This window comes from Silurus aristotelis (genome assembly GCF_946808225.1).
Source record: "Silurus aristotelis genome assembly, chromosome: 17".
NCBI classification, from domain to species: domain Eukaryota; kingdom Metazoa; phylum Chordata; class Actinopteri; order Siluriformes; family Siluridae; genus Silurus; species Silurus aristotelis.
This window is the reverse complement of record NC_139590.1, coordinates 7,661,742-7,674,450: the sequence shown is the minus strand read 5'-3', so window position 1 is coordinate 7,674,450 and position 12,709 is coordinate 7,661,742. Positions and strand designations below refer to the sequence as shown.

General features: G+C 39.2%; 2 protein-coding genes across 2 annotated transcripts in view; both read left to right on the top strand.

Annotated features, from left to right (window-relative positions):
• Positions 1-2,274, top strand: part of phospho1 (phosphoethanolamine/phosphocholine phosphatase 1) — a 3,326-nt gene extending 1,052 nt beyond the window's left edge. Inside the window, exon 2 of the mRNA XM_083566107.1 lies at positions 1,005-2,274. Coding sequence (XP_083422233.1) covers positions 1,029-1,880 — 852 coding nt within the window. The 5' untranslated portion in view covers positions 1,005-1,028 and the 3' untranslated portion in view covers positions 1,881-2,274. The remainder of the gene's footprint in view (positions 1-1,004) is intronic.
• A 1,973-nt stretch (positions 2,275-4,247) lies between these two features.
• Positions 4,248-10,875, top strand: natd1 (protein NATD1). Its single transcript, XM_083567454.1, has 3 exons — positions 4,248-4,487; positions 8,188-8,306; positions 9,900-10,875. Exons 1-3 carry the CDS (start codon positions 4,391-4,393, stop codon positions 10,014-10,016), a joined length of 333 nt encoding a protein of 110 aa, XP_083423580.1. The 5' UTR covers positions 4,248-4,390; the 3' UTR covers positions 10,017-10,875.
• The last annotated feature ends 1,834 nt before the right edge of the window (positions 10,876-12,709 follow it).

Sequence of the window (12,709 nt, the reverse complement as noted above, 5' to 3'; positions counted from 1 at the left end):
TGACTGTCTTTGGGGCAATAACAAAAAAAGTTTAACAATTTCCATAAGGATTTTTAGCCAAGTAAATATGACCTAAGAAATTTTAAAAGTGCTCCACTTTTGCTGTGGTTCAGGGATCTGTTTTTACCCAAGGATAGACGGCGTAATATGTAATTTTACTAATAAGTAAAATTCCTTTTACTAGATATGCCACATTTGCATGATGTACTCCATTTGTTAACCATTTGAAGTGATTTTATTATTCAAATGTTATAATAGTAATACTTTTGCACACTTCTTTGCATAACCTGGCTGGAGCTCGCCACTCATTTTCACTGTACAACTGTGATGGATTCAGGAAATCTGCAGAAATTCACATCAAATAGCGTTTTTGCTTTTTTAAATAAACAATTTTAAATTCAGGATAAATCTGGCCATTCATTCATTATGATTTGTTTAAGTCATTATACTTATATTCAACATATTAGTATGTTAAATGTTTAATTCAATCCAAAAATGCAGAAGTTTTGTTTAGAAGTTTGTTTAATTGAAAAGAAAAAGTAATATTTTGGAAACTTTTCCTATGAAGAGCCAAAATTGTTACTTGAACAGAAATGTTTGTATTTAAATTGCATTAATACAATTATTATTATTATTATTATTATTATTATTATTATTATTATATTTTTTGTATTAAAGTTGGCCTGCTCCCTCTCATAAATAAAATTGTCTGTAATCTCTCACCTAATGCAGGTTTATTGTATTTTTTTAATGGATTTTCTTTTAATTTTTAGTTAAAAAAAAACTACAAAAATTATAAAAACAGTAAGAAATTATAAAACAGTAAGTGACTTTTAATGAAGCTGGTACTTCTTTTTTAATTACATTTTCCAAATGTTTCCAAATGTTCCAAATCCCCCCCTTTTTCCTTTGATCTAGATTATATCTATATTACTATTTTAATTATATTAACTGAATCTCTCAATTTTTTCTAAACATTTAAATTCTCTTTGTGTGTTTCCAAGAAAAGGGAGACTCTGACACCAATAATGAGGGACTCCGTCTTCAACTGCTGTTTTAACCCACCTCATCCTCCAGTAGTTATGGAAGACACCCATTGGCACAGCAACAGAGCACAGGCTCTGCCCCAAAATGACCGGCGCTTTCTTATCTTTTTTGATTTTGACGAGACACTTGTGGATGAGTGCAGCGATGATGCCATGGTCACAGCAGCTCCCGGGGGTTCTCTGCCCACCTGGCTCAAAGATACGTACACGATGGGCAGGTATCACGAGTACATGCAGCGAGTCTTGACATATCTTGCTGAGCAGGGGGTCGGTCCATCGACTGTCCGTAACACAATAGAGCGTCTTCCACCCTGCCCGGGCATCCCTGCCCTGCTGCGCTTCCTGATGTCCTGCCCACCACAGGACTTTGAGGTCATTTGTGTGTCAGATGCCAACATGGTGTTTATTGAAACCTGGCTGCAGAGTCTCGGTGTTCGTTCTCTTTTCATGCACATTTTCACGAATCCAGCCCATTTTGATGAGAATGGACACCTTCAGCTCCGACCCTTCCATTCTCACGACTGCCAACGGTGTCCAGTGAATATGTGCAAAGCCGAAATTGTGCGCCAATACACGACTCAGAGGGTGCGCGAACGAGGAGGCAGGAGATACCAAAAAGTGTTGTACGTCGGTGACGGTGCCAATGACTTTTGCCCGGCACTGACATTGGCGACAGGCGATGTGGCATTTCCTCGACGTGACTTCCCCATGCACAGGCTGATCCAGGAGATGTACGAGGCCCAACCTGGAAAGTTCAAAGCCAGAGTGGTGCCTTGGAGCAGTGGAGAGGATATCATCACCGAGCTCAGAAATGTCATGGAAGGGAGGGCTTAAAACGTGGCTGAAATACATGAATAAATACTAATTCTTACTTTTGATAATCAGAATGCACAAATATTCACCAACAAGGAGGTGATGTCTTAATGGAAGCTGCTGTTACACTTGCCTAAATTCAGGTTTGTCTTTTCATGCTTGGTGGTCAAACTAATACTTTAGAGTGAACAGATGGGAAAAAAGGCTTATGTGAAATATAATTCGAACGCATTCTTCACAAAGACGCTTCCTCAATATTTTTAAATACTGCAGTTCATTATTTCCCTCCTTCTACATACAACCTTCAGTTTTCCATGGAGGAACAAACTGAAACAATTTTAGGTTCTTAATTAACTCTCTCTCTCTCTCTCTCTCTCTCTCTCTCTCTCTCTCTCTCTCTCTCTCTCTCTATCCATATATATATATATATATATATATATATATATATATATATATATATATATATATATATATATATATATATATATATTCTAGCAAAGAAGAATTTTTTTAGAGAACAAAGAGTAAGTGTTAGCATTAAGTTATTGTTCTGATATTGAAAACATTTTTAACAAGTTTGTTTAAATTGACAATTATGTAAAATAGTTTTTTTATTCTTGCTTTTTATTCTTTTGCGATTTGCGTATGAATGGCTTGTCAGCATGTCATCTGGGCTCCTAAGTTATGTAAAATGACTCATGCGCAATGTTGCATATTATTAATGAAAACAGTACTGGAATTATTGTGTCTGTCTCCGATTCTGTATGATTCTGCTGAGCTGCTTTGCATCACTAAATGCATTACAGAGCCAGCGTCAGTTGGACGTGGATTACTACCTGTGAGGAGTTTTACATTTTCTGCAATAGACAGGTATCTCATCCAGTATGTATTCTTGCTCTGTGCTCAGTTTTCCCAGGACAAGCTCTGGAGCCCAAGATCAGAATCAGGATGAAGCGGTTATTGAAAATAAATGGATGAAAACGAGTGTGCAAAGCATAGCCACACAATATTTTACAGTTGTTCAATTAACCAGTATTTGTGATAAAAAATAATTTTAACAATAGTGTAATTTGTGCGCACACACACACACACACACACACACACACACACACACAAAGAATTCTCTAAAGATCATCTTTAAGGTCAGGAAAAGAAGATTAGGGATTGCTAATCTACAAAACGAATCAAATCTGTATTCACTTTTTTATCTTTATTTTCTATCCAAAACATTTGTAGCATGTGTGTGTGTTTACCACAGACAATTTCTTCTGTTTCTATTATTCTCCTGGAAGTCAAGAAGCTTTCCCTTGAAGCCGTCTGTTGTTTTTGCAGTACAATGAAATCGGGACTAAACACAAACATGTTACAGTTATGGTGAACATGTGTAGTGTTCACACTTCATAGCTCCTGGATCCCTGGTTCATTCTTGAGAACAGATTACTCACCTTCAGTTTTGCAGTTTTTGTGTGGCTTTCTTTCCACTTATTCAGGTTCCCTCTACCTCCCAATAACTTGGTTGAGGTGGCAACATGAATGTGTGTGTGTGTGTGTGTGTGTGTGTGTGTGTGTGTGTGTGTGGGTGTGGGTGTGGGTGTGTGGGTGTGTGTGGGTGTGGGTGTGTGGGTGTGGTGCCCTATAATGGACTGTGTCTTATTCAGGTGTTGTAAAAGGTAGGTGTCTCCACAGCAGATCTGAAAGGCTCTGGTTCCACAGCAACACTGTCCAAGATTAATTAAATTTTTTACAGATCCCTAATTGTTCCCAGTCATCTTCCAAATAAACAATGTCCTCTGAGGTAAAAGACAAAAGTAATTGTGAAATGGGTTTAAATTACAACATTGTGAATCAGTTTATATAGCGTGGTCACAACTTTGCAAAAATTACTGCTATATCACAAAAAAAACCCCAAAAGGATTCAATCATATATGGCCACAGTTATATCCTTGAATTTGGCAACCATCTACACAAAACACTAGCAAATAAGAGAGAATCAGTTAACTGTTTTTTTCCATAATCTGATTATAATATTTAAATAATTAATGGACAATGTCCAAACATAATCTTGTTTTTCAGCCTAACTGTTACAAATATAGCCATTGTTTTGGTTCAGTGGTTCTCAATGTGAGGTCTGGGAAGTCTAGAAGGTAAAAATGGGCATATACTATATAAATAGTTCGCCTAATATTGTAATAGCTTTGTTGTGTGTGTATTAAATAAATAATTAAATACTACTAATAAATTAATCCTGATAAATACAATAAATACGAAGTCGGGTACAGGAGAAAAATCAGTGTTTGCGCGCCCCCTGGCGGTGGCGCGCCGAACACGCATCCACGAGGCCCTGTGAATGGAAAAACACTAGGGCCGCTTCGGATTGGTCGAGAGAATTCACGTGACCTTCCAGCTGATTTCCTTGGATGGAGTGTGTGGTGTGTTTTTTTCGTTTGATGTTCGCGTCGCGCTGCTCGGCTATGACCGCGGTGCTCGGAGTTCTTGTGGCGCACTGACACGCAGCGAACTCCAGAGACATTATGGCCCAGGCTGCTCAGATGAATGTCATTGAGACCAACAGCCCGATTCGCGTTGAACACGACAGGAAACGACGCCAGTTCAGCATCCGCCTCAACGGTAACCGCGACGTCTGCAAAAAACAACAACCAGACCCGCGTCGCGACCCGCTCGTTACCATATGTTTGTTTTTCCTGAACAGCCTCGTCGATGCGAATGACAACGGGCTAGCCGCTTCGCTACTTAGCCAGCTAGCTCCTTAGCGTGAGAAAATGTCTGTGTGGGGGTCGGAGTAACTTTTCAGGCGACTGTAAAAGTACTGGAAACGGTGTCGTGCTCGTGTTTTCGGTGTCCTGTATTTAACCTCGATGTGTTTGTGTAGGAACTCATATCCTAGAGCATTTCCGCTCTTTGTTTTTAGCTTCAGTTGGCGAGGAGTCTACATTTATGTTTCAGTTACACACATTCGTTCCATTTGCTTCGGCATACACAACATCTGGCTTTATTTGACAGGCCTTGGTTTTGTGCAGGGCTCCCTCACAATCCCCCACCATTCCCCACAATCCCTCACCATTCCTCACAATCCCCCACCATTCCCCACAATCCCCCACCATTCCCCACAATCCCCCACCATTCCCCACAATCCCCCACCATTCCCCACAATCCCCCACAATCCCCCACCATTCCTCACAATCCTCCACCATTCCTCACAATCCTCCACCATTCCCCACAATCCCTCACCATTCCCCACAATCCCTCACCATTCCTCACAATCCCTCACCATTCCCCACAATCCCTTACCATTCCCCACAATCCCTTACCATTCCTCACAATCCCCCACCATTCCCCACAATCCCCCACCATTCCTCACAATCCCTCACCATTCCCCACAATCCCTCACCATTCCCCACAATCCCTCACCATTCCTCACAATCCTCCACCATTCCTCACAATCCTCCACCATTCCCCACAATCCTCCACCATTCCCCACAATCCCCCACCATTCTTCACCGTTCCGCACAATCCCTCACCATTTCTCACCATTCCTCACCATCCCCCACCATTCCTTACTATTCCCCACCATTCCCTGCAATCCCTCAACATTCCTCACAATCCTTCACCATTCCTCACAATCCTTCACCATTCCCCACAATCCCCCACCATTCTTCACCATTCCGCACAATCCCTCACCATTTCTCACCTATCCCCAACATTCCCCACCATTCCTCACAATCCCTCACCATTCCTCACAATCCCCCACCATTCCCTGCAATCCCTCAACATTCCTCACAATCCTTCACCATTCCTCACAATCCTTCACTATTCCTCACAATTCCTCACTATTCCTCTCATTTTCTCACTATTCTCAGTTTCTTTGCATCATTGAGTAAAAACTTAATCTGCTAATTCCAAATGACAGCCAAACAAGCCAGTTCTTGACTACTACATCAACAACAGATTTTTATCAGCAAATAGAAAACAAGTCAGTGAGGCATTTTATATTGTTTGTCTCCCGCCTGTGTAGTGTTGTGTTTATATACACTATATAGAGAATAATTCCCAAATGTCTTTCATAAGTGTTGAGGTGAAGGGTCTGGTCGAGTTCAAGTATCCCAGAATTATGCCTGTGTTATGGCGTAAATAATGTCAATAATGTCATCATATAATGTCATCATATCCCCATCTAGTGTGTGTATCTGGCAACAGTGTAAAATGTTAAAGGCAGACACAATATTAAATAAACATTTAGTTATCTTATTTTTATACAACTGAGCAGTCGAGGGTTAAGGGCCTTGGTTCAAGGGCGCAGCAGTGGCGGCGCGGCAGTGCTGCGATTAGAACTTAACTAGAGGACGACCGATTTATCGGCTGGTTGATTATTCAGGCTAATTTTTGGCATTTCCGAATTAATTGGCAGCGGTCAATTGTGTTGCAAATTAAACCGATTATTAGGTGATTCTTGCGTGAGACTACAGAACTGTTCCTTACCAGCAGGTGGCAGTAGTCTATGTTTGACATCCAATCAGGGAAACCAGAAAAGGCTACAACTGTAAATATTTAAAACAAGCAGAGTTTCATAATCTGCCTTGATTATAAGTTGCAAAGTCAAGAGCAAGAATGACAACAAGCGTGTTTCTGTACCTTCCGCAACATTCCCCGAGAATAACATTTGGATAGAGAGAGAGTGAGAGAGAGAATATCATTTGGAGAGAGAGAGTGAGAGAAGCACATTTGGAGAGAGAGTGAGAGAATAACATTTGGAGAGAGAGAGAGTGAGAGAATGACATTTGGAGGAAAAAGAGTGAGAGAATAACATTTGGAGGGAGAGAGAGAGAGAGTGAGAGAATAACATTTGGAGAGAGAGAGAATAACATTTGGGGAGAGAGAGAGAGAGAGAGAGAGAGAGAGAGAGAGAGAGAGAGAGAGAGAGAGAGAGAATAACATATGGAGAAAAACATATGGAGAAAGAGAGTGAGAGAATAACATTTGGAGAAAAAGAGAGAGAGAATAACATTTGGGGAGAGAGAGAGAGAGAGAGAGAGAGAGAGTGAGAGAATAACATTTGGAGAGAGAGAGTGAGAGAATAACATTTGGAGAAAGAGAGTAAGAGAATAACATTTGGAGAGAGAGAGTGAGAGAATAACATTTGGAGAGAGAGAGTGAGAGAATAACATTTGGAGAGAGAGAGTGAGAGAATAACATTTGGAGAGAGAGAGAGAGAGAATAACATTTGGAGAGAGAGAGAGAGAGAAAATAACATTTGGGGAAAGAGAGTGAGAGAATAACATTTGGAGAGAGAGAATAACATTTGGAGAGAGAGAGAGAGAGAGAGAGAATAACATTTGGAGAAAGAGAGTGAGAGAATAACATTTGGGGAGAGAGAGAGAGAGAGAGAGAGAGAGAGAGAGAGAGAGAGAGAGAGAGAGAGAATAACATTTGGAGAGAGAGAGAGAGACAGAGAGAGAATAACATTTGGAGAAAGAGAGTGAGAGAATAACATTTGGAGAGAGAGAGAGAGAGAGTGAGAGAATAACATTTGGAGAGGGAGAGTGAGAGAATAACATTTGGAGAGAACGTTCCATATTCCCCACAATGCATCTGGCTATTTAAAAGTTTCTCTGCTTTTGTTTATTATTTATGGTTTAATATTTTAACTATGAAAGAACGCACATGGAATTAGGTAGTAGACAAAAAGGTGTTGAATACGAGGCTGACTGAGAGAAGGCAAGAATGTGCAAAGTCATCATCAAAGCAAAAGGTGTCTACTTTGAAGATCAAAAATATAAAACATATTCTGGGTTGTTTGAACATGTTTTTGTTTACTACATAACGCCGTATTTGTTCCGTCCTACTTTCGATGTCTTCGTTATTAATACACGATGTTGACAAATAAATGGTGGCTTCTTTATAACAGGTCTATGACTGAAAGTCTTCCATGTTGAAAAATGACCTAATTTACAGCCTTTTCTAGTGATGTTATTTAAATGTTTTTAATGACTTTATTCTAGATGATTAATGAATGAACTGTTACTATATACTGTTACTCTTGTAGATAATATTAACGATTAAATGTTGACATAAACCTGTGTTTTGAACAAACAGCCGGAAATACTTTCACAGCTACTGTTACGAAAACCGTTTAAGAATTCAGCAGATACGATATAAAAATAAAGCAGACTGTTCTGTGAGATAAGGAAGAAAAAAATCGCTCATGCAACCCGGAGTAGCGAGAAAAGTCACGCTACGACATAAAGATAAAACATGAATTTTTTGGTGTGAATTACTAAGTAAGCGTCAACCTTTTTTTTTTTTTTTTTAGGTTCTTATGATCGAGCAGTGTTGCTGTACGAGTATGTGGGGAAGAAGACAGTGGATCTGCAGCACACTGAAGTTCCAGATGCTTACAGAGGACGAGGAATCGCCAAGCACCTGGCCAAGGTTGAGTATTGCAATGATCCAGTCTTTCAGTCTGGACCTGTGTAACGGTTCTCTATCTTTTAAGCATTGAAACCGAATAGCGCATATCAAATTTGAGTGAACACAACAGACCACAGACCTCTGTTACAAGCTGCCAACTGTAATAAGCATTAATGAGTAGATGGTGCAGTTGCACAGTGTTTGTTGTTGCAGTTCCATCGCACCAACACAGAAGATCCTGGTGGCACAGCAGTTCACAGTTGTATATTATTCCAGACATTTTGTCTGCTTTCTCAAAGATTCAGCAAGCTGTTTTTTATTTATTTATTTATTTATTTATACATCAACAATCCACAAAATATTGTGGTCACCTGACCCTTTACCACTGTGTGCTTTCTGAACATCTCATTCCACATGTGTCCCCTTTTTGCTGTTATAATAACCTCTACCCTTCAGAAAGATGTTCCACTAGATTTTGGAGTGTGTTTCTGCAGATTTGTGCTCCTACAGCCACAAGGGTGTTAGAAACTGAAGTGTCAGGTACTGATGTAGGGTGAGGAGGTCTGGGGTGCAGTCAGCATTCTGATTCATTCCAGTGGTGTTCAATAGGGTCGGGGTCAGCGCTCCACTGCATATTATTTAAAGCATATCTTTATGGAGCTGTCAACAGGGGCTTTGTCATGCAGGAACACATCCGAGTCTCCAGGTGAAGTAAAGGGAAAATATAACGCTACTGCAGAACCACACGTGACTGGGAAAAGTCAGGTGTCCCAATACTTTTGTGTGTATATTGTATTTTATTTCAGTCGAGGCAGCTAATTGAACGTGTGGATTTCTTTATTTCCTGTGCTGAGTGAGAGAGAGAGAGAGAGAGAGAGAGAGAGAGAGAGAGAGAGAATATCATTTGGAGCGAGAGTGAGAGAATAACATTTGGAGCGAGAGTGAGAGAATAACATTTCCAACATCTCATGACGAATCGCGGATAGCGATTTATAAACGTAGGTTATTTTTCCTTTTGTTCCCTTTTTTTTAATGCTACTAGATTTTATTAAAAAAAATTAGGAAAGTCTATCTAAAATTTAGAAGAAAAAGATAAATGTAAGAATTATGAATTGAAGGATTATAAATTGAAAAATGTAGAAAAATAAAAGATTAGCGACACACCGATTCGATTCACAACGCCGGCTTCGTAATTCCACTCAATTCAACACAGTTGGATTTTCAAAAGTTTTTTTCCAACGATATTTGAACATTTTTTAGAATAAATAGTCTCTTGATAAAGAAATAATATAAATATATTTTTTTCTCTCCCAAACAGAAGAATAAGGCATTGTTTATTCGAACATAGTGCGCTTGTGGACACCTTGGAGGGAACTACAAACGGAGCTCGAAAGTGGGCTAAACTGACGAAATGTAGCTGTCTCTATCACAGGCTTTGTAGATCACAGTGACATTGGGCTAGCTACATTAAACGCCACAGAAAGAATGGTTTTATGATATAGGTGTGTAAATCTCACAAGTGTACAAGGGGCTGGCTCTAAATGGGAAAATGTGACCGGTATTTTTCTATATCTTTTTTTTATTTATTTTTTTATACTGATTCTTTTTCCTTAGGCAGCAATGGAGTTCGTGGTTGAAGAAGACCTCAGGGCTCACCTGACCTGCTGGTACATTCAAAAGTATGTAAAAGAAAACCCTCACCCTCATTACCTGGAGCACATCATCCACTGAAAAAGATGGCAACAGGATGAATGGACTTGTGTTGCTGACTGTGTAACCGAGAGAGTGTGAATGTTTGGAGGAGACGAGATAGAAATTATCAGCAACTGTACAGACGGCGTATCTCCGGCGTTTGGAGAACGCGCTTTTCATGACCGGACATGTGGGCCTGTTTTTACAGCACTGACTGTGGTTACGGGGGTTCTCTTGCCAACATGCCAAAACAGGGTGCCATGTATACTACACATGCCTTGCTAGCTCAATGCCAGAAGGTCCAAATGGTGCTCCAAACATACATGCATGCAAAAAAAAATCTGAACCTGTTTCATTGAAAGACAATATGAGAGCCTGTTTGTGAGTGTGTGTGTATTTAGTACCAGTAAAGAGTCATTACCATCATACACTAAGAGGCAAGACGGCTCTCAGGATCGAAACCGCTCTCAAACAGTCAACACTATGGACAGGGAGCGTGTAACGTGTGTCGGCATAACAAAACTCTGGTGTGAGATACGCCATCGCATTTTGTGCTCATGCCGAAGGGTGTGCAGGGTTTTAACGTGTGTTATTTCAGTACCTACCTTTCCCCATGGCCTTATCAGTTATGGTGTCCAGCGAAGGCCACCGATCAACAGGGTAAGTAAGGTGCTCAATCTACAGCAGTGCAGTCTGCCTTTATACTAGAACATCTGTAGCAACTTTCTAATGAGAATAAATATTCTTGCTCTCTGAATATTAAGAGGCTGGCCATAGTCTGTAGAGGCTGTTACAAGAGGATGGGTCATGCATACGAACGAGGCTTGAAATTAATCAGTTTTTTATGCTCATATATTCGGTATTAATATTCCAAGTTTTAAAATAAAGACTTTAAAATTGAGTCATCCTTGCTGTCACAGTTCTTTCCATAATTATTAAGAATTGTAAAAAAATTTTTGTTATAATCCTACACTGGTGAAAATCGTTTTTTTTGTCACACTTTTTAAGTAAATTCATGTGAATGTGTTATATTACATAAGAATAATTTGAGTAAACTCATTGTACTTAAAAAAAAAAAAAAAAAAAAAAAAAAAAAAAAAAACAACTGTAATAAAAATTCACCAATTGAATCTACCAAGGAAGTGCCATGTAAAGCACATCTTCATGGAGCTGGCTTTGTGCATTGTCATGCTGGAACAGGTTCGGGTCTCCAGGTTCAAGTTAAGGGAATGCTACTGCATCCAAAAAAAAAAAAAGAAGAAAACAGTTTTGTGCTTCCAACTTTGTGGTAACAGTTTGGGGGGGGGGAAATTACATATGGCTGGAAAAGTCTGGCATCCCAATATATTTGTCCCTATAGTGAATTTCTTCTCTACAGCTGTCTAACCAACCTCTCGCTGCCTCTATTGTAGTCTTTTAGAGGTACAGATGCCTCTAATCATTCCTCAGAAAAGAGCTGAGCTGGCTTAAATCTAAAGTGGAGTGATATGAATGTTTTCATTCTAGATCACATTCATGCACTAATAGTGTAGTTTGTATTTTTCTAAAATCACAAAAATTTACCCTTTGATTTTTTTTTTTATTAAACCATTTAGAGCCTACTGATAACTCTCTCTCTCTCTCTCTCTCTCTCTCTCTCTCTCTCTCTCTCTCTCTCTCTCTATATATATATATATATATAAATAAGAATTAACTACTATACATTTTTTTTCTGTTCAGGTGCATTTGCCATGTATTTAGAAAGAAAATGATGTCTGAATCATGTAGATTCCCATTAGAAGATAATCGAAATGCCTGTAAAGACACCTTTTTGACAAAATCCGTAATCATGAGATTTGTACATGTAAAAAAAATTGTTGGGATTGTGGACAATTACATGAGTTTTCATCTTGACAAGCAAAAGTCTTGACAATTATATGAGAATATCTATTTATTGATTATTTCAGGCGCTTACTTACGTGATGTGATGTGATGCATGGTCTTTCCTGAATAAACTTCTGAAATATTATGACAATTATCACACTTACACCAGTAACAGGATCATCAGTGCACTGAGTAAACTGGAGCACTGGACATTTTGGGTTATCTGGTAAAGAATTCTTTTAAATCCTCTGTAAAAAAACCAAAAAAACCAAAACAAAAACAAACCAAGCCTGTCAGAAACATGGTCTCCAACGCCAGTGTAATAAATTAAATCAAGTATTTAACCAAAGGTCAGCATTGCTGTGCATCTCTAGTCCTTTATTGTGTAACATTCATGCTTTTCTTACTGCTATGGGTTATTATTCTCACCACAGACTCTTCATAGTCAGTACATTGTCTTATCTGACATCATGACCATACATTGTGCATTTTCCTGTCTTCACAATAGACCACTGTCTCTGCAGATGGTTGAGAAGGGTGCTTCTCCTACGCACACTAAGACACTAGACCACATTTTACTTGGTGATATTTTCACCAAACGGACATGGACGCCAGTAGAAACCGCTGTGGCGAATCCCCAAGAGATTGAACAAAGTGGTTACAATCCCCAAAAATAGAAAAAGGAGGAAGGAGAGCAATTCCATGTGAAATCTGGAAAGAAAAATATCACAGACTGTAAACGATCCCAAACTTTAGAACATTATTTTATAATTAAACATAAAAATAATGTAATAATTATCTTATAATTTAAACCAAAAAAACGACATGCCAAGTGACCTTGGCCTTGCCGCAAATCATGTCTAGTGGAC